Source organism: Eschrichtius robustus, chromosome 8 (genome assembly GCF_028021215.1).
Source record: "Eschrichtius robustus isolate mEscRob2 chromosome 8, mEscRob2.pri, whole genome shotgun sequence".
In the NCBI taxonomy this organism is placed as follows: domain Eukaryota; kingdom Metazoa; phylum Chordata; class Mammalia; order Artiodactyla; family Eschrichtiidae; genus Eschrichtius; species Eschrichtius robustus.
This window is the reverse complement of record NC_090831.1, coordinates 54,277,697-54,299,989: the sequence shown is the minus strand read 5'-3', so window position 1 is coordinate 54,299,989 and position 22,293 is coordinate 54,277,697. Positions and strand designations below refer to the sequence as shown.

General features: G+C 45.0%; 1 protein-coding gene and 1 non-coding gene across 23 annotated transcripts in view; one reads left to right on the top strand and one right to left on the bottom strand.

Annotated features, from left to right (window-relative positions):
- Nucleotides 1-22,293, bottom strand: part of LOC137768857 (solute carrier family 40 member 1-like) — a 76,723-nt gene that overhangs the window by 27,034 nt on the left and 27,396 nt on the right. For 14 of the 22 annotated variants that reach the window (XR_011074824.1, XR_011074832.1, XR_011074825.1 and 11 more), the window contains 2 exons: nt 10,707-19,304; nt 8,028-8,137 (listed from right to left, as the gene is read on the bottom strand). Coding sequence is in view for 7 of the 22 variants with exons in the window: in XM_068550508.1 (XP_068406609.1) it covers nt 19,090-19,304 (215 nt within the window). In the remaining 15 variants the exon portion in view is untranslated. The remainder of the gene's footprint in view (nt 1-8,027; nt 8,138-10,706; nt 19,305-22,293) is intronic. The other 8 variants (XR_011074837.1, XR_011074835.1, XR_011074831.1 and 5 more) reach the window with 8 other exon arrangements.
- Nucleotides 12,403-12,473, top strand: LOC137768940 (small nucleolar RNA SNORD93). Its single transcript, XR_011074862.1, has one exon. It is a non-coding gene; the product is annotated as a small nucleolar RNA SNORD93 (small nucleolar RNA).

Below are 22,293 nucleotides of genomic sequence, written 5' to 3'. Positions count from 1 at the left end.
TGTTGGTGGGAATGTAAATTGATACAGCCACTATGGAGAACAATATGGAAGTTCCCTAAAAAACTAAAAATAGAATTACCATATGACCCAGCAATCCCACTACTGGGCATATACCCAGAGAAAACCGTAATTCAAAAAGACACATGCACCCGAATGTTCATTGCAGCACTATTTACAATAGCCAGGTCATGGAAGCAACCTAAATGCCCACTGACAGACGAATGGATAAAGAAGTTGTGGTACATATATACAATGGAATATTACTCAGCCATAAAAAGGAACGAAATTGAGTCATTTGTTGAGACGTGGATGGATCTAGAGACTGTCATACAGAGTGAAGTAAGTCAGAAAGAGAAAAACAAATATCGTATATTAACGCATTTATGTGGAACCTAGAAAAATGGTACAGATGAGCCGGTTGGCAGGGCAGAAGTTGAGACACAGATGTAGAGAACAGACATATGGACACCAAGGGGGGAAAACTGCGGTGGGGTGGGGATGGTGGTGTGCTGAATTGGGCGATTGGGATTGACACGTATACACTGATGTGTATAAAATTGATGACTAATAAGAACCTGCAGTATAAACAAACAAACAAACAAAACAACTAATACTAAACTTTCATTGGGTTATTTGTATGGAAATATGTTAATATAAATGTTTCAGACATTACATGAAATTTCTAAAAATCTTGTATGTTCTGGTATAATGTTATAGGTCATAATCCTAGTTATTACCTTAAAATGTATATCTCAGAAATAACTAATTTTCTTGTCAACTGCATTATTATGAACTTTCATCAAATCTTTAACCGTGGTCATTTTTAAGTCTTTTGTCATTTACAGACAGTTCTGGGTGTACTCTGATGCTTTTGTAAATATGTTCCTATACAAGGGTTTCATCTTCAGGAAATTCATGGAAAAGACTCTGACAAGTACAGGTTTCTGGTAACTGACTGTACTGCTGAATTGAGTGAATAAGCATTTTCAGAACTCTAATGAAAAACTGATGAGCTCATAAAAGTGCTAACAAAAGATCAAGATAAAAAAAAAATTAATTACATGGGACTGAGTGAACTGATGAGGATGAGTATAATTTTTGTGACTTTCTGGTTGAATTTAAAAAAAGAAAAAATCCCACAAGGAGTCAGAGGCAAAGAATATACAAATCAATTTTCACTGCAAAGTAAAGGAGCTGTTACAGTGGAGGATTACTGGACTGAATGTCAATATTATGACATAGTATGAGTGTGTTTCATGTTTGGTAATTGCAATCATTGTTGCTTTTGTTGTGGTCATCCATGTACAATGCTTGGTGTCTGTCTATTTATCTCTTGTAAAAATAAAATACAGTGTGTGTGTGGAAAAAAAAAAAAAAAAAGAATATATATGTATAACTGAATCACTTTGCCATAGACCAGAAACTAACACAACATTGTGAATCAACTATACTAGAATAAAATAATTTTTTTCAACACCCAGTTGAGAGGCTAGAACAAAGAGACAGAGGCAGCCAGGTGGAGCAGGAAGTTCAGGCAGGGGGAGAACCGGGGCTGTGTGAAATCAGTCAAAGCACGCCTGCGCTCAGGGGTCTAGGGAGACCCCCCCAACCCAGCCCCCGGCCGGGCGAGGGACCCCTTCCATGCACTCCTTCAGCGCCTCCTGTCGGCTCCACTGCCCCGTGGCTGGCTGTGACCGCCCTGGGATTATAAATCCTCCTGGAACGGGGGGCGTGTGCTTCACCTCCATACCCAGGGTCTGCAGCAGCGCCTCTCACGGCTGGCGTTCAACGTACACAGTGTGAATTAACAAGTCAACCAGTTAGTCGGTGAGGCAGTTTCTGGAAGCCTTACAGTGTCAGATTCTGCACGTGAATCATGTAAGATGAGGAGTGAGAACAAAGCGGCTGCTCGTGGAAACTGGGAAGTCACAGGTCCCAATTCCAGAAGACGGGTTTGTCAGCGGAAAGGTACACACACCAGCCCTTCAGGCACTAAGGGTGGAGAGTGGGGTGAAAAGCCAAGGTGGCAACTCTTATTCTTTATGTCCCACCTCCCACCCCTTGCCTTATGGGTGTGAAGAGTCACACCGCTTCGAAGGGAAGCACGATTGTTACGGCTGAAGCGAAAAGAAATGGCAACAGTCAACTTTAGGTGTTTAGAAAAAATTTCCACGAGTGCTTTAGTGAAATCAGGTGTGGGGAGCCGCGGGGGAGCAGGATACAGAGCTAACACCAGAGCAGTGGAGTCTGGGAAAGAGAAGACGAGGAAGAGGCCCTGCTTCCAGGAGACCCGGGCGAGGTCCGGCGGGTGGGGAAGGAAGTCAGAGATGGGGGCCAGGAACCCTGACTTGGAAAGAGGGCCTGCTCCGGGGCACCGGGTTGCAGGGATCCTATCAGGAGATCACCGTGCTCCTACCTTCCCAGCTCGGGGCCTTCGCACTTCTGTGCCCTCTGCCTGGAATGCTCTTCCCACGGCTCAGCCCCTCATTGCCTTCAGGTCTCTTCAGAAATACCGTCTCTCAGAAGGGCATGCCCTGACCATCTGTCTAACATAGAACCCCCCTCCTCCATCTCTCTCGAGTCCATTTCCCTGATTTTATTTACTTTCCTAACATACACAATACACGTCAGGGGATACATGCCACCAGAGTTCCTAAGATCCTGTTTTCTGTTTCTAATAAAACTAAGGGAGATGAACAAAAATACAAAAGGTTCTTCAACATCACTAATACATTTCTCTCTTCTAATGCATGTCTGCTACAGAGTAACATTTCTACTGGAAGTTCCCCTTTCAGGACCCCAAATGAAGAAAGAAACGTTGAAATTAGATGGCAACACAGTCAGCAGTTTTGGTTTTTAAAAGAGAAGGTTGGGTCACCTCATCCGTTGGGAAGCAGTGGCCATGTCACATCCACAGAGCTCCACCACAGAAGACCCTCTGTTTGCCCCTCCTAAGACAGGGAGATGGAGGAGCAGGGATTCTCCACCACTCAGACTTTTGAAACATAAGTGACCTCAGCAGAGAGCTAAGAAGCTGGCACGAGTAACATCTTATTAAATAACCATTACTCCGTCTTCTAATGGAAATCTCTCCCAGTAGCAAGTATGCAAAATCCCTCAGAAGAGAAAAATGTTTTTTTAATGGCAGAAAATTTTATATATCTTTCTCCCAGAGAGAACCCCTCTCTCAATGCCTTAAAAAGAATCAATTAATTAATAATATAAAACCCTGGCAACGAGAAGAGGGGGGCCTCTCCAGCTCAGGCCACAGGAACCTAAACAGCAGGCCAACATCTGCAAACCAGCCTACGCCCTTGGGAGCACACAGATGGAAAAGTCAATTTAATCATTCCTTTTTTGCTGTAGGGTGAGGGCCTCTGTCAGCAGGGGCTTGCATCATGCCTGTGGTTTTTCCAGCAGAAGAAAACCCACTCATGCACCAAGACTTTGCGGAGCCTTTCCAAACTGTCATGTGTGAGCTCACCTTTGGTGCCCCAGGACACCCCTTAACAGAATTGGGACCCTTAATGCCCAAGAAGGTAGAGCCCTAACGCTTCGCTAGGGTGGGACCAGATGGTGGTCACACCCTCCCCTACTACACGTGGGGCTCACTTCCATGCCCTGTGGGCTGATTACAAACTCCTAGTTTAAAAATTAAATAGCCAAGTCATCTTGAACCCAGTCCTGCAAAGGGGCCTGTCTTGCCAAGGCAGAGAGAGGAAAGCCAGCAGAAGAAAGAGTGGTGAGAGTAGAATTCATCACAATTCACATTCAGTTGGATTCTGAGCCTCTTAACCAAAAAGGAAGCTCATTTCCATCAGTGGCAACTCCCACCGCTAATGGAGTGACCTGGGGCTTACTTGAAATGAAAGCCTCCAGCTATTAATGCAGGGCCTAGGGCATCAGGAGAGCTAAGTGGTTAATGCCACAGGGCTCTGGGGAGAACCGGCTCCAATTCTCTCTCAAGCCAGACAAGGTAAGGCCAGAAACTAGAAAGATACCATCACAGGAGGAAGAAGGAAGGCAGGGTGGGAAAATGGCTGCTTTTAAGCTGTGAGAGCTGCTCTTTATCCTCTGCCTTCCCTCACAAACACACACACACACACACACACACACACACACACACGTACACACGCACAAGATGTGATAACTCTAAATACCCCCTACTCCAACTGGAGCAGAAAAGAAGAGTGTTAGTATCAATGTGAGGAAGTAGCCAAAACTTTGTGAAGAAAGAGGAGGAACCTCTGAGGGTCAAGAGGGGAGACTTTCCCCAGGACCAGGTTACCCAACAAGATCGGAGGCCCTAGGATAAGGTAGTTTGGGGATAGAAAGTTCCATTGAAGACCAAAACCAAGGAAATTCCTTTGGGGCCCAGTGGTTAGGACTCTGCACTCTCACTGCTAAGGGCCTGGGTTTGATCCCCGGTCAGGAGACTAAAATCCCATAATCCACGTGGTACAGCCAAAAAAAAAAAAAAAAAAAAGCTAAAACTTAGTTCTCAGCTTCCTAGAGGATAGGAGAACCCTAAACAGGAGGAAATCACCTTGAGAGGGACATCAACTTTTACTAGAGGGAATGTGAAAGGATGGTAACAGTTTTTGAAATAGATTGTGTTGTTCTTTTTTGTTTCTCCATACGTTCATTTATTCACTCTTCCAACAAATAGTTACTAAGTGCCTGCTGTGGGTCAGACACTGCCGAAGGACAAAGAGACATAACAGTAAAAAAGACAGACAAAGTTTCTGCCTTCATGGACTTTATATTCTGCTGGGGAGGCAATCAATAATTTTTAAAAAGCAGCAAATACTCAGGTGGTGCTTTCCACGTGTCAGATCCATTTCTAAACCCTTTCCATATAGTAACTCATTTTATTTTTATCACAACCTATACGGTAGGTGCTATTATTATCCCCATTTTACAAATAAGGAAACCAAGGCATAGGCAGGCTAAGTAACTTGTCCAAGTGCACACAGCTAATAAGTAACAGAACAAGGATTTGAACCCAGGAAGTTGAATTTTAGAGTCCATATTTTTAATCAACATAGATTGGTACAGGTACGGGTATGGGTTTAGGTTTGGGTGTGGAGATGGAGAGGGAGATACAGACAGAGATAGAGAAGAGGACAGGAGACCTCTAAGTAAATCATCTTGAAAGGGACTTAGAAGCCAGCTGAGAGAGAGATAGATGGATAGATAAATAAATACGTGCTATCTATTTCTATTATAGATATAATATATCTATTTCTATTTTATAGAAAGCAGTGTTTAAAAAAATAAAAATAAAAAGCAGTGGTGGGCAGGGGGCTGGGCTTGGAACAGGGTGGCCAGGGCAGGTGCCACTGGAGTTGACCAGGGCAGATTCCCAAGGCCTGGCCAAGCCACAAGCAAGTGTGATCATGAGCGACCAGGTCCCAGGTCTTCAACAGCAAACCCCGGAGAAGACCAGGGCTAGAAACAGTCCCATTACAGTGGTCACTGTCCAAGCAAAGGCCAGCTGCAACGCAGAAGGTCCATCTGTGTCATCTGCCTCCCTTCCTGGGCCATAAGCACCTCCCCACATGCATTCGCCAGGCGCCATGGAGAGAAGGGAAGGGGAGCAGAAACCAGAAAGACGGGGCCTCTCTACAAAAAAAGACTCAACATTCCCCCTAAGAGCCTGTTTAAATGATTGAATCTGAGTAAATTGACCTGACTCGACTAAAATGTAAAGCCCCCTTGGCACCTCGAGCCCTATCGAGCAGAACACGGGCTCGTAAGGGAGTGCAGATCAGCAGTGGAAAAAAATCTAGACTAACTCTGCTTTCGACTGAGCATTTGTGATACTTCTGCCCCCCACTCGAAGGCCACTTTGGGAAGGAGAGGAGAGAGGACACGGGATGAACAGCAAGAGAAGCGAAAAGGATCTGTTGCTTTCCCTTAATGTGGTATGGTCACGGTTGCACAGATGTTTAGTCACGGCAAAGGGCAGGAAGGAAACACATGTTTAAGTACATCGCTGGAGAGACCAAAAGGATTACGCACTGTTCCATGATAATTTTTCTAAAGCTGAAAGCGTGATTTAGGAGAAGCTGTTCGTGCCATTGCTGCATTCAGTTACCCAGAACAGATGTGGATGGGCCTGGAAGCAATTTCCAGGCTTCCAAATGTGGGTCATAAGTATGTGTTAATCAGAAAGGACATTGCAGTTAAGTGGCTTCACATATTTACCGTCACTCCTATGAAAGGCATTTATTAGCAACCTCCTACATGAGGTTCAGGCAGCCTGGAATTTATACGCAGAAATTAAGCAGCAGTCATAATTCCTACCTCTTGAAACTTAAACTTGGCAATGTTGATTTGAACGATCCCATAAATATACAACTAAACAAAGCTCATCTGCAATTATTCTCTGTCCCAACTGTCTTCCAAAGTGGCTGTACCATGTTGCATTCCCACCAGCAACGAATGAGAGTTCCTATTTTTCTACATCCTCACTACCATTTGGTGTTGTCAGTATTTTGGAATTTAGTTATTCTAATAGATATATAATGGTACCTCATTGCTGTTTTAATTTGCAATTCCCTAGTGACATAAAACAGGGAGCATCTTTTCATAGGCCATCCCATCATTTTTGCTGTATTCTATTCATTGGAAGAAATTCAACAGGTCCAGCCCACACTCAAGGGGAGGGAATTATACAAGGCCATGAAGAGCAGGAGATGGGGCCATTGGGGACCATCTCAGAGGCTGCCCAACATAATTAGATTCAGAAAAGAATGGAGGAGAGGAATTTGAGACAAATAAAGACAGTGCTTTTGAGGAGTCTTGCTATCAAGAGAAAAAGAAATGAAGGGTTAGTTGCAGAAGAATATGAAGTTAAAGGATGTTTTTATTTACTCGTTTTACAACTAGATCATGCTTATCAATAAAGGTGATATATTTGATATACTGAATATAAATACAAAATAGAAATGTATTTTATACCTTTATTCCTATATTTCCTAGAAGTCTTGTGAACAACAAGGCTCAGGTTTGTAGGCAACAAACCTGAGAGGGCATTTTTTTTTTTAACTTTTTATTCTATATTGGAGTACAATTGATTAGCAATGTTGTGTTGGTTTCAGGTGTACAGCAAAGTGATTCAGTTATACACATACATGTATCTATTCTTTTTCAAATTCTTTTCCCATTTAGGTTGTTACATAATATTGAACAGAGTTCCCTGTGCTATACAGTAGATCCTTGTTGGTTATTCATTTTAAATATGGCAGTGAGGACATGGCAATCGAGAGAGCATTGTTTTAATAGTCTGTTTTGTACCAATGTAAGGGGTCAGAAACAAGCACACCTGTCTCCCAGTGCTTCCAGGATGCTTACCTGTACACCCTCTGATTGCTAAAATCAGCCACATTTCAGCCATCATCCACTTCTTTTTTTTTTTTTTAATTTTTTTTTTTTTTTTTTAATTTTTTTTTTTTTTTTTTTTTTTACTGCCCCTGCCTAACATCATCCACTTCTATTTAGGCAAATGAAACCAGCAGGCCTCAGTGAGAGCAGACATTCTCTCTTGGCTTGAAAACAAGCCTACAGCTGCTTGGAAAAGGCAGGCTGCTGGGCAGAGACCTGCATGTGGCAAATGGCCCAACGACGCCAATTAAAATGTTACCCAACTGGAATTGCCGTTTAAATCAAAAATGATGTCTGCACTTGCTTTATCTCCTGACTCTACAACGACACAATAAAATGCGCACTAAACACAGAGACAAAAGAAAATGGATGGGCCAATTAATCTGTGAGAGCAAATGTCCCAGCTCTGTGTGTGATGTTAGTCCATTGAGAACAAATGAGTCTTAGGATCTCCAGGGAATAAGGGTTGGGGGAGGGTGACAAATAATGTGCTTTCTTCCCTTTCCACCTTCAGAACCAACTCAAGATAAGATACAGAAGGGAAATGAAGGTGTTAGCTTTACTACTGACAAGATAGTGACTTCAGAGCTGAGTTTGTTCTACTCCCTTTCCCCGTCTAGACCTTGGCTCACCATTACCTTATACTGATCCTGGGCAGCGAGGGAAGAAAAAGAACATGAATCTTCACAGCTCACAGCCTTCTGATGGACTTGCTCTTCTCTGAGAAAGATGAGCCGTTGGACATCACCTGCCGTAACATATGTGTGGGCCAAAAATTTAAAATGAGTAAAATGCATGACCATGTTATTGCAGGGTTAGTAAGAAATACTATCTTTTATTCAGTTTGGACTATTGAAAAAGCACAGAGTTTAAGGGAGTGACACTTCATGTTCCCAAGTGACTATACACTGAACCAAGAAAACCCTCAATGGATTCCAAATGGTCACTTCTTACCCCCGTCTCCCCCTCCCATCAGAGAACATTAGAATCTTGAAAACAGGAAACAGGTGGAGGACGGATGCCAACAAGCCTACCCCGGTTTGCATGCTCTCAAAATTCATGTTAGAACAGGATTTTATTGAAATGCCTTCCTCTGCTGGAAGGGAATGAGGAAAGGGTGGACAGAAGCTCAGGGCATTATCCCACAGAAGTTCCTCCACAAAGAGACATGGCATGGAGAGCCGGGGTCAGGGGTGAGGGCTCCCCTCTAGCAGCAGCAAAACTAGCCAGAGAAGTGCCCAACGCCTCCCGGGGGCTCGGGATGCCTGTTCTAGAAGTAGTTCATCACGTGTGTGAAAGGCAGGCCAAAGACACACCAAGAAAGGAAATACAGCAGGTTTTATCAAGCATTGACAGTGTACCAAGCTCTAGGCCATGTACCGGGAATGCAGGGATAAATTCATACTCAAGGTGACCCAAAAAAGATACATTCTGGGATAAGACCCCACCACTATCATCACTATGAGCCTTGAAGAGTTTTATAGTATGAATATTCAACTACTGCAGGGGATCAATGGCGAATCTCTTTCCCTGGAGTCATTTCCCACTTACCTGAATATGTTCCAGGCACTATGCTGAATTCAGAGGATCCAGTAGAGTGGGAAAGCAAATTCTCATGGAGCTTACATTCCGTCATCAAGACAAGTCTCCTTTTGGAGAACACCCTAAGGTGGGCTCTACTCCACCAGAAGTTCTGTATGATCTAAAAGTCCCTCTACTCTATGATTCTTCTTTAACTCTCTTGGCTTCTCCTATATCGTGAAGCCAGCTTCCTGCTAGTAATGCTAGACTCAGCCTAGGTACACCCCTCCTCCAGGAAGCCTTCCCTGATCCCCTTAGCAGGCTGGGCTTGGTGGCTTTGTGCTAGGCCCTTGGCACACTGCATAGGCTTGTACCACTTTATGTTTCTTGAGGGCAAGGGCAGTTTCTCATTCAACTTCACAGCACGGATCACGGTGCCTACCGCTGAGTGGGCACTCAGTAAATATTTGTTGCCCTCTACAGTCCCTCCAACCAAAATGATCTCAAGTGCTCCAGTACCTAGGAAGCCTCAAATCTCAAAATTCCAGGGACAGATTAAGGATAAAACCAAATATAAAAGCAAGGCTGGGGGTGGCACAGTGGTTAGGAATCCGCCTGCCAATGCAGGGGGCAGAGGTTCGACCCCTGGTCTGGGAAGATCCCACATGCCGCGGAGCAACTAAGCCTGTGCACCACAACTACCGAGCCTGCGCTCTAGAGCCCGCGAGTCACAACTACTTAAGCCTGCGTGCCTAGAGCCTGTGCTCTGCAACAAGAGAAGCCACCACAATGAGAAGCCCGCGCAAGGCAACAAAGAGTAGCCCCCGCTCGCCGCAACTAGAGAAAGCCCACCCCACGTGCAACAACGAAGACCCAACGCAGCCAAAAATGAATAAATAAGTTCATTTTTTAAAAATAGTTTTTTTAAAAAAGCAAGGCTGGGGACTTCTGGTGGCTTGCAGACCCCCCTGGGGGAGAGCATGGGATACTTGAGGTGGGGAAAGTGGAAACGGACATAAATATCTAACATTATTAGGGTGCCAGGAGCTCCGTCGAACCTGCCGCGAGGTAAATGGACACCACGCTTCGGAAGGGCTCTGAGGCGGAAGTTCGGTCGGTCGGCCCGTGGCCCGAGCTGGGGGAGACCCGGGCGGCCGCCGCCTGCCCCGCTTGCCCCAGGCCGCCGGCAGGGGGAGCGCGAGGGCCTCCGGGCGCCACTGGCGGGGCGGGTGCTCTGCCTGGTGCTGGGCCGGGTCCGGGCCGGGCGGGGCGCTGGGGCAACTTTTTGGTTGGCTGCCGCTGGGTGCTGACCGCCCGGGCCCCTCTTAAACTGGGTCTCTCCCTTCCCCTCCCCTTTCGGCCTCGGCGCACGACTCGGTAAGTGGTTTCCAACCAGCTCGACGTCAGAGCCCGCCACGTGGCCTGGGGGGGTCTTTCCAGTGGCGCTTACCGGGCGCGCGCGCCCCTCCTGTCCCCGGGCCCGCTCCGTCTGGGCGGCTGGGACTCGGGTTCGGCCCCAGCTCGGCACCCCCTCGGGAGAGGCCTCCCAGCCCCCAGGGGAGCTGCTGTGAGGGCCCCTCGGGGGCGGGGACGTCCTCAGTGTGCCGGGACGCTTCCTCCCCGGGAATGACCCTCCTGGCGCCTAAGGGTCCCCTTTTCCTCCCAGGGGCCGAGGCGCCTGGCACCTTATGTACCTGTGACCCCGACGCCCAAGGGATCCGGGCCACAGGGAGCTTCAAGCTCCTTTTGCAATGAAACAAGAAAACAACAAACAAAACTTCGAGAATGAAACTGACCCAGGACGGAGGCGCAGAGCCCGGGACGGTGTCCGTGTTATAGGCGCACGCGGGGCCCCCGCCCGTCCGGTGGCTCTGACGACCCCGGAACGGCCAGTTTAGGAAGCGGGTTAAGATCACGGGCCTGAAACACTTTTAAGCTTCATTGTGGAGCAGTGTTAATTCCGGTGTTGGCAAGAAACGGAAGTAATTTCGCCCACACAGACACTCCCCCGGCCACAAGTGCCTTCCAGTTGCCACTTCGCCCGGCGGTTGGGCTCTTTAAAAGGTCTGGCGTTGAGTCTTGCGGGAGCGGTTAACTACTGTGAGCCTTAATGAGGGAGCAGTTTTCTCCCCCAACTTTTCAGGAGTGGCACCGCGTTATGCAGCATGGGACCCTCTTCCAACATTTTCAGGCTGTGAGGCTTGTCATGGTTTTCTGTCCTGGGAAAAAGTCGGCACCGTTGGGGTTCTGACTTGTGTCCGCCAAGATAAAGAGGAAAGATTGCCCTAGAGAAAGTTTGTCTGAAGGAAGAGGTTCTAAGTTTCGGTGTGGCTCTGTTCAGCATCAGTGGGCATTTTTACTGCTATACATTCCTATAGAAAGGTTTACTCTCCAAATTCAATAAAATTTGTAAAGATCTAAATTTAGAGTTGAGGGAATGAAATGAAGGAATCGTTATAGCTATCATGGGTACCGCTTAGTAATCTTCTCTTGAAATGGGAGGATTGTGGGGTGTTTTATATATTTGCCTCAATGGCGAAAGACCCTTTTACTGATCAGAAAATAACTAATTTTACTAATTAGGAAACCGAATGGGACATCAATTTTATCATGCTTTTAAAGAGGAAACAAGGTGCAGCGTTGCAAACTGTCCTAGGCACCCCCTTTCCAGCCATATATATGGGGTGGGAACACACAGTTTTCCCTGCCCCGACTACCTGGATCTCTGGTGAATGGCACTACCACAGAGAGAAATGCAGTGGTCAGGCTTTGTTTTACAATTGGTTTAGATGTTGGGGATTCCTGTTGAGCCAAATGGTTCCCTCTGGGAGAGGGACATGGGCTGAGAGAGCCAGGCAGCAGGTCAAGGAAGCAGGAGCCTGAGCCAGTGTCTGTTTAAGGACTGTGGAAACTGAGCAAGTGCTGAGGACTGTTGCCCACTCCCTGGGCTCTGCCTGCGCCTCTGGGTAAGCAAGTCTCAGGCTTCCTTTGGTTTTTTTAAATGTTAAAAGTTTGTTTCCCTCTTTCCTAGGTAAATACTGTTGCCAGTCATGTTTATTTTTTTCCAAATTGATAATGTTCCATGCAACTGTAACAGGGAGATTGGAAAGTTGGAAAGTTGATGACTGCTGACTTTCTGTAAAATGGATTCCCAGAGTATTGGCACTTAGTTCACTACTTATTTTACTCCTGGCTGGAAATTACAGGAGATTCCCAGTGTCAGGAAGTTTGGAGAATGTAGCTGTTTTACAGTAACTCTACTTAAAGGTAGCTTTTTATTCATCAAAGGTAGCTGGTAGGTAGCCCAATAAAAGACTCTTTACCAAACACACACATACACACACACAAAACCATAAAAAGTTAGCATATGATATTCTTAACATTGTTTTTCTCAATTTCCTACCAGGCTCAGTCCAGTTCAAGATGCTGGCAAACAGGTATGGACCAAATGGAAAGAATTTGGCTTGAGTTAATAAATACGAATAGAATTCTTGGCCAAGGATGAGAACTCTAATCTGATTGGATATCTTGCTCTGATGGGTTAAAGGATTTACCTGAGGCCAACTTGATAGGTAGGAATTTATTAAGTGCAATCACACCCCTCCCCACCTTTAAAAAGTATGTTTTAAATAAAATGGTGGTGGTGAGGGGGCTCTAGTAAATAGGTAATACTTTATTATGTCCAGAAAAAGGTTGTTGTAGGGGGGAAAAAAGGATTTTTAAGTGATTGGCATCTAACCTTTCAAGATGTTTATCTTTGGTGATGGTGGCCATTTTGAGTTAGACTCTTCCAGAGGCTGAGGGTGAATTGCTAGCATTAGGAAAATAGGATTTTGAGTTGAAAACATTTTTTTTTTCATTTTTATGTCAGAACATTACTATGCCTGTGTTGACAATGTGTAGTACATTGGGGAATTCATTTTCCTTACCTGCACTGCTTTTGTGAACATGGCCTAGACACTGTATTTTCTTAATAGCATCTTATTTAGTAATTGCTGCTCTAATTACCTACTGTGATACTTTTCTTACAGGGCTGGTGCTTGAAAGCTTTTCGAGGAGATAAGGTGTATTTGAACATGTGACGAGTGACATATACAGAGTAGAGGTTTTTGCTTACTGTCCCTTTCATGGTGGTAGCAGGGGAGGACTTTTGAAAAGGTGCCAAATATCTGCAAGAACACGTATCTGCCCCATAGAGAATTTCTGTAGAATTCAATTCCATTTAAACTATTTAAAATCATTTTTCTGCCAACCAACCCCAGCCTGAAGCTCAACATAGTAACTAGACTAGCTATTCTATCAATACAGCTATCTTAAGAAAACTGTCAGCTGCTTGAATTTACAAAGGTTAGTTCTAAATCCCATACTTTTGACTATTCTAAACATTGTATGTTTCAAAGTATCCTTTTAAAAACTTGTTTTTTTGTGTTTACAGTTTTTCCTATAATAGATTATTTTGATGTTTAAATTTGACCCCTTTGACAGACAACGGATCAGTGGATTCCTAAGGAGCAGGGAGGAGTTTGCTGCATAGGGTTTGGGGTGGGGCGGGGGGGGGGTGTTGAAGAACTGCTCTACACTTTGATTATGGTGCTGATTGCCTTGGTCACATTTTGGAGTGAGTTTTACTGAATGTAAATTCAACTTCAATAAACATGGCTTTAAAAACTTACCCTTTCCGGCATCTTAATGACATTTCCAATGCAATCTGTGGGAAGACAGTCTTAGGTCAGTAATTGAATGATTTACTGAGATTAGAGGGGCAAAAACATCAAAATTACCTTGGGGTCACGTAAGTGACTCGTGCACAAATAAATACTCAAGAAACCATCAGTGTATATGCTCACCCATCAAGGGTGTACAGGTTCTCTTTATGGATGGTTCAGGCAACAGCACACACTCATCGTCTTAACAGCTGCATTTTCAATCCCATTTGGCAGGGTGTGAGCGGCCTGGCACTTTTCTCTGCATCTCTTGACAATGTACACTAGTGGCGACATGGTAGCAGAAAATGAAGTGTGAAAATTGTTACCCAACAAAATTTAGAATGGCTTTGGCCGATAACTGGCTAAAACAGGGAATTAAGTGAGAGAATTAGGGAGTAAGTGAGGTTCTGGGTGCTGAGTAATTGGGTTTGGGTTAATCTCAAAGCTTGATGCATAAGTCACATGGATTACTTTTTCTCTGGGGATATTCAAGGGTGTTTTTGAAAAGAGGGATGGGGACTTCCCTGGTGGTCCAGTGGTTGAGGCTCTGAGCTTCCACTGCAGGGGGCACTGGTTCGATCCCTGGTTGGGGAAGTTCCACATACCGTGCAGTGTGGCCAAAAAAAAATTTCAAGCAATAAACAGTTAAATAAGATGTTATTTCCTTAAAAAAAAAAAAAAAAAAAAGGATGGGCCAAGTATTGGCTGTGAGTCACTGTTCTTTCCTGTGGGTAACAGGTCTAGCCACGGAGCCTGTTGAGCCCTACCCACCATGACCGTGGGCACTGGCAGCTGTGTTGGGCCATCTTGCCTGTAGGATGAAGCAGTGCCTGCAGATGCCTCCTTGTGCTTCCAGGTGTGGTACCTAACCTGCTCCATCTCCCCCCAGCTCCCTTCCCTGTACTGTGGCAATACAGAGTTATCTAGCACCTTGATTAAGTACAGCCTAGGATCACCAAAGTGAGTTGCAGCCAGTCCCAGGGCTGCAGTCAACTTGCCCTCCTTGGCACAGCACATACCTACATGTTGAGAAGAGCTAAAGCAAGAGTGAAAAGATGGCCAGCATGACTACTAAAATTACCAGGCCATTCTTTTGTGCTCAAGTGCCCTGAGGAGAAGTGAAGCAAATCTGGAGCTGAATGAAATGTTTTCAGAGGATTTATTAGTTCCAAGGGAGGAGTTATGGTCATGAAGAGAATCTTTACGACTATAAAAGAAAATGTGATTGGAATACAATTCTATTCACTGGTTATGGTTTCACTGAAAATGTCAAATCTTACGTAAGAACTCCAGTCACTAACCTCCCCAGATGTCACTTGTCTGGTATTGGCAGTAGTGCCATCACTATGTCAGTTCAGGTAGATTGAGTCACATAATTAGATTCAAGAATGTGCATATTCCATTTTCAAAAACAAGTAGTTTTTGTTTCTTAAAAGCAAGCAGGTCTTGGGACTTCCCTGGTGGCGCTGTGGATAAGACTCCATGCTCCCAATGCAGGGGGCCCGGGTTGGAACCCTGGTCAGGGAACTAGATCCCACATGCATGCTGCAACCACGAGTTCACATGCCACAACTAAGACCCTGTGCAATTAAATAAATAAATATTCAAAACAAAACAAAACAGGTCTTTGTAGTTCAAGTGAATATTCCAAACTAAGGTATGTATTTTTATTTGAGGTTCCACAAGCAGGTATTTATATCATCTGGTAAATATTTACTGTGTTTCTCTTGTGTGTTAAGTCCTGTGATGGATGATTCCTGCCTTTATGGAACTTACACGGTGTGGTTTATCTGTGACACTTTGTAAGATGAAGCTGGTTAGAATGTGCCTCCCTCAACCTCTCTTTTAAGGAATAACTTCACTCAGTATCTGAGTCAATATCTGAAAGATTCAATTGTTAGGACAAACTACAAAGAGACTATTATATCTATTTATACCCCCACCACATTCCCAGAATGATTTGGGGTGGCTTATAAACAAATAGCAAACAATACAATAATTAGAGGAGGGAATAAAAACTCAGCAAGAAGAGAGCAGGGTATAAAACCAAACCATTAGACCTCATGCTTTAGGCTCCCGCCAGTTTGGCTCTGAGCTTCCTAGGAGCCAGAGGAAATCCGGTTGGCAAGTTCGTCATTTGGCGCTTGAATATAAATTTTAAATGGACGAGGTGGAGGGGGCAGGGTCATTTACATTCTAGGCTCCCTGGAACCCAAGTGAGAAGATGCTTTTTCTCCCTCATGATCTGAAGTACCTTGAAGGAAGAAGTAGAACAGAGAAGGTGTCCAGATAACTAAACAGGGGGATCTAGAGATAGTAAAGACTGAGGCATTTGACCAGGGTAGTAAGGTCAGTCAACCAGTGACCCCTGTGAGCCAAGGTCAGGGATAACACCTCAAGAGGAAAGCCATGTTGAGAACAAATAAACAGCCAGAGATGTGTATGAAAGGCTTATTTTAATTTTGTACTCATAAGGATTGCCTTTCCAAAATTTACCTTGTGTTCATAAACTGAAAAGTTCTGATTCTCATATTTTGTTATAAAATTGTGATTTCGGATTCTGATATTTTGTTATAAAATTGTGACTTATCTGGGACTATGCAACCACGGCTAGAAAGCCCCCTGCTTGAGTTTGTCTGTACAGCAGGGGCCAATTATCTTGAGGTACCCTCCCCAGTTGCCATCTGCATTTCCAGAACAGCTGCACATCAATCTGTTTCAGAGATAAAGAGACAAAATCCAGTCAGTTCAGGTTGATGTATGTCACCATGAATTGTTTCTGGAAAACAGATCAGAATGTTGTAGTTGATGGAATGATTTTCCAGTTGGACAAATGCTCTGGCATGTTACCCCCACTACCTGGCAGAATAGAGCCCATTGTATCATTTATAGGCTTCCTATAGTGGAGAAATATGTGGAACTTTGGGAATCATCACAGAGTCCAAACTGTACTCCAGTACAGTAGCCACTAGCCACATGTGGCTATTGAGCACTTGAAATGTGTCTAGTGCAAATTGACATGCTGAGGTGTAAGAAACATCAGCTTTGGAAGAATTAATATTTTTTAAAAATGCATCTACAATCATTTGTATTATTTTTTAGATTCCACAGATATAGAAAACAAAACTTGTGGTTACCAAAGGGGAGAAGGAAGTGGGAAGGGACACATTAGGGGTATGGGATTAACAGATACAAGTTGCTATATGTAAAATAGATAAGCAACAAAGATATACTGTATAGCACAGGAAATTATACCCATTATCTTATAGTAACCTAGAGTGGAATAAAATCTGCAAAAATACCGAGTCACTATGCTATATACCTGGACCTAACACAATACTATAAATCAACTATACTTCAATAAAAAAGAATGTAAAATCTCAGTTTTATATTGATTACAAGTTAAATGATAATATTTTAGAAATATATTATTAAAATTATATAAATGTGATTTGCATTATATTTCTGTTGGGCAGTACTGGTCTAAAACATGAAGTATTCATGGAAACATGGAGATAGTCGTTCCACGATCCAATAGAAAGATGTTGCTGTCCTACTCTACAAGGCCTGGAGGAAAAGCAAGAGTAAAATTAGCACTTAAAATGCAGAATTTACAGGTAAGCAGCTAAATTTTCAAGGGCAGGAGGTGCAGGTGTAGAGAGCCAGTGGTACTTAGAAGACTTGACATAAATTCTACACTCAAGCTGCTAGCACTTCTGGAGGTTTTGAATAAAAGACTTCAGGATGGATTTATTAAACACTTGTTCCGAGACTCGCCTGTGCAAGTCCTTGTGTGTTCATTGGGCTAATCAAGGGCCAGGAGACGTGATGTGCTACCTCCTCAAAATACAGTCTCCTTAGTGAAGAATCCATGCGAGGAACAGTTCTGGTTTCCTGACCTAGTTGGTTGTGTGTGTGTGTGTGTGTGTGTGTGTGTGTGTGTGTGTAGTAATGTAGCCTTTCAGGTTTTTTCTTGGAAAAGGAAAGATTGGGGGAGGTGGCACCATAAGTAGTACCAGAACTTATATACAGTACAGTTTTTTTCAAAGTACCTTATGTTAAGCAAAATGTTCCCAAGATTCTCTCCTTCCCTTGTTTTCACTCAACTCAGCTCTAAGAAGCAGGTCTGTGCAAAATTCCCTTTTGTAATTTCCTTACTGTGAATGACTTTTGGTCATTTTTGTCTTTTAACAATAGGTGGATTTTTCCTTTAGGTTTCACATTTCCTTTAAGCAGTGGTTCTTAAGAGGGGGTATGGGGGGAGGAGTATTTTACCCTCCCTGGGGACATTGGGTAATGTCAGAAGACACCTATGATTCTCACAAGTGTGTGGGTGTGGGCTGCTCCCTCCATCTAGTGGGTAGAGACCAGAGATGCTGCAGAGTGTCCTACAATGCACAGGACCGCCTCCACACCAAAGGAGTATCTGATCCAAAATGTCAACAGTGCAGAGGTTGAGAAACCCTGTCTTAGAAAATGTCATTCCCAACAGCACCAACCTGCTAAGGTGGTACTGAGTGTGCTACAGGCCATTCCCCAAATGTGACTCCCCCCCGACCCCCAGAAAGGTTCTCTGTACTTTGAGGCCTGAGGAGCCTTCATTGCTAGCCTCATTGTTCTCACTGCTAAGTGAATTTCTATTCCACAGCATTTACAAAGAAGCAATTCATTATTTAAAGCAAAGAGCTATATGGGTTTTCTTCTAGGCTCCCCAGAAGGTAGTTTTATGCTTCTAAGCAGCCAGAAACTCAAATTTTGCTCATCACAAACTAGTGGTTTTCTTAATCAGTGGTGGTCAAACTGGATGTCGTAGCTTGATTGCTGAGACGAAGCTTGCCCAAGTCAGCTAAGGGATTGTCAGATCCCTGGCCTGACCCTAGACCCCAGAAACCACCCAAAGGTTGTTACCATGATCTAATTCAACAGATAGCTTCAGTCCTTGTGAGGGGCACACAGCCCGTCAAAAGGACATTCACAAACCAGCTGTAGAACAAAAACCCAAGGAACTGAGACCAAACATCACTGACCGTGATCTAACTCTAATTTTAATACTGACCAGAAGATCCTGCCTAATTTTAGAACCCAAAGAACAATAAAAACCTGAAAACGTTGAATTGTGTTGGCAAAATTAAAACAAGCCCCTTCAAATTGTCTGGAGTGGGATCTGAGTTGTTAATGGCCGTGCCACGAGTCAGAACCCTTTCAAACTCTGGCTTGTAGCCATCACCCCAAAGATGCATTTAAAGCAGTTGATGCTATTGCCAAAGGTGATGGTGACATAATTGCTCTCAAATGTAGCAGTGGAACAAGGTAAGCACCCAGTAGCAACTCGGGGAAATCACTGGAAACAGTGACATGGGGCCAGTGTTGGTAGGGCTCTGAGTGGTCAGAGGTGCTGCCTACCTCTCAGGTTGAAGTGCACTTCTTCGCTGTCTTCTGAGCATGGGCATTTGTAATCTTACCCTTCCTTGCATTAAAAAAATATAGCACTTGGCCCGTGGTTACAAACAGGATGGAGATGAAGACCAGCATGCCGAACACGCTGCGGGGCCAGCATGACCAGGACGAAGTGGATGAGGTCCATGAGGTAGTTCAGGGAACACTGCACACCGTTCACAGCCCCTCGCTCTGTTTCCAGAATGTTCTCCTGAAGAAGCTGGCTCACAGTGAGGTCAAAGGACCAAAGACCTACAGGGCAGCAGTGTGGGGGGAGAAGACATGGAAAGAGATGTCAGAGACCTCGGTGAGAATTCTGGCTCTGGCACTGACTGGCACGGTCACACTGGGTAAATGAAGCTTTCGGTGGTTCAGTTTCTCAGCTGTGAACTGGGAATCTTTAGACCCCATCTCGCTGGAGGATTACATGAGACGGTGCTGTGAAGTGAGCAGCATCATGCCTGGCATGGTAGTTACGGTCAATAATTTGTGGTAGTATAAATTGTATTTTTGAATCACCATCGCCACCATTATCACCAGGTAGCGATATAACTTCATTTTAGATGTATCTATTTATGTCTCCATTCCATTCCAAAAATGGTTCGGACAGAGAGCAAAGTCTTGAGCTTCACATCCAGCTCCAGTTCCGCGTGTTTCCTCTTCCCTCCTGATCTGGCAGAGAAGGAGTGAGCTTCCTCTCCCCTCCCCCACCTTTAACCACATTAAGAGGCTACATTTGATTACACTTCAGAAGCAGCCTCAGGACCTGCCATACAGGCACCAAATAAGTCAGAAACCAGGTGGCAATGCTGTCCTTGAGAGCCAGTCCCGGGGGCTCTTGTGCCTGCTCCCAGCTTCTGCCTATAGTTGGTTTCCTTCTGGATTCTCCCTGAGACCCAGCGCTGGCCCTGCAGAGGCCTCTTGTTCACCTCTGTCCTGATCTCTGGACTCAGCTCTAAACTCAAGAATTATTTGGGTTGAATATGCTGTGTCCTCCAGTGTCTGCCTTTGCAGAGCATTGGCCAGGCCTTCTGTCCTCCTAGGCTGCCCTTGTCACCCTGCGGTAGCCCACACCTGGGACACTGGCCCAGGCTCCCCACCCTTCTGGGCCGTCCCAACCACCTGGCATGGCCTCGAAGCCTCAGGGTTTGGTCTGCCAAAGGACTCTGACCTGGAGCTCACCTATAAAACCCACACACCTTGCCCCTAACAAGCAGTGCGGACAGGTCAGAGGTATTTATGAAACGCTGCAGCTGCACAATGTGAAGCTCTGGAAGCGAGGGCTGATTCTGCACTGACAGAATTATTTATAAATTGAGGGCATACAGAGTCGCAGTTCTTAGATTTTAAAAAGCAAAGTGACTTTGGGGTAATATGTCAAATCCTGCTGTAGCCAGAGTTCTGTAACTTCCTTTCCACTAAGAACGGAAACAAGTATATACTGGGCCAATGTCTCGGGTGAGCTCTGTGCCTAGGGATCCATGGTAGACAGCAAGGCGGCCACAGGCCACTGGTCCTGGTGAGACACACGTCATCACGGCCACCAGGCCCGACCACGCTAACCACGCTAACACAGGGACAATACTATATCCTTTGGGGGCACTGGTGCTTTTAACGCGTGCAGTTTTGACCACACCACCACCGCTGGAGTGATTTGTAATTCTGCTGGGAATAAATGCGAATGGCATTTGCTGGCAGTGGGTGTGCGGGATTCACTCAGCATCCGTGTCACTCAGCATCGTGGTTCTCCATCTCACCGTCCACCCCACACTCCATGCTCACGCAACAACGCTCGTGAAAGCACCACAATCACAGCCAAAATATAAAAATGATGATGACGACTGAAGATGAGACTTAATATTCATTTTTAACAAATAGCTCCAATACCTGTGCCTTTGGTCCTCTCCTTCCACCACCCGCCACGACACTCTCCCTGATGGGTAGGTACTATCATCACTATCCCGTCTTACAGACAAGGAAACAGGGACACAGGGAGCTTAGGTAACATGCCAACATCATGGGCAGCCTGGCTCCACATCCTGAGCTGTCTCCCTTGTGAGTGTCAACGGTGTTGTGGTGTGTCTGGCATCTTTATCAAGGGTCAGCAAAAAGAGCTGCTATTGCCATAGAGAAAAGCCCAAAGTTTCTCTCATACTGAATGCTTCTCCAGACTGTAGGCATTGCCAATGAGATTTCACATTCTCTAAATGTGATGTTTCCTTTGTGTCAGGAAGAGCCACTTGGACTTTTTTTTTTTTTTTTCCTTTAGAACTAGTTTATTATCATAATACTCTGTGAATTGTGTAAATCTTAAATGGCCAACCTGCTCTCAGTCGTTCATGCAATTAAAGGCTGGGGAGTACAAGCCAAATAGCCTAATAAAAGATAATTCACCTGTCAGGTCCTTCACTTAAAATATTTTAGAGGTTGGGTCATCTCCAGATGAAAGAACAGGTTTCTAAATCAGCTATTAGGAATTACGAACAGTTAATTTCTCATACATGCACATTACATCAGAGGAAAGAGGTTCCCAAGCTAGCCCGTGGTTTTATAACCTCTGGAATTGGACCGACAAAACTCTCATTTCCCCTCTCCCAATATTCCCAAGATTCTGTGGACCAAGGGGTTCTGGGTCTCCTTGATAGAAAGCAGAAAGGTATCCCCAAACCCCATGCCCCCAACTCCGCTGTGGGCCCAGGGGTGAGAAGGGGAAGCTCTGAGCCCCAGGAGGGCAGGGACCTTGCAGGAGCCCAGCGCCTGGAGTCGGGGCTGAGGTTCACAGCAGAGGCAGGCAGAGAGACGCTGAATGAAGGAGGAAGACACAGTCGGTTCAGCCTTTGATACTCTCCTTCCACCACCCACCACGACACTCTCCGCTCCCTCATTTTTGCTCTGGGGATGGGGGATCTCCTGGCTCTGAGCTGTGGCCTCGAGGTTGGACTGAGGGGAGGGAGCAGGGCTTGGGCAAAGAAATGATGCTCCTGGGTGGAAACCGGATCACAGGGAGTCCATGTCTAAGAGCAAGGTCCAGACTCTTCCCAGACTGGGCATCTGCAGGTCGAATCACTCGGGGCCAATATAATGTTAATCCCCATCAGTGTTGATACCCAATATGTCGCTGCTGAATTCATCAGGCATAAAATGACCAAAACAATTTTTTAAACACCCTAACCAAATCATATATGTCCTCACTGCCATGTATGAATGACATTTGGTTGGTGGCAGAGTTCCAAGACCAAGT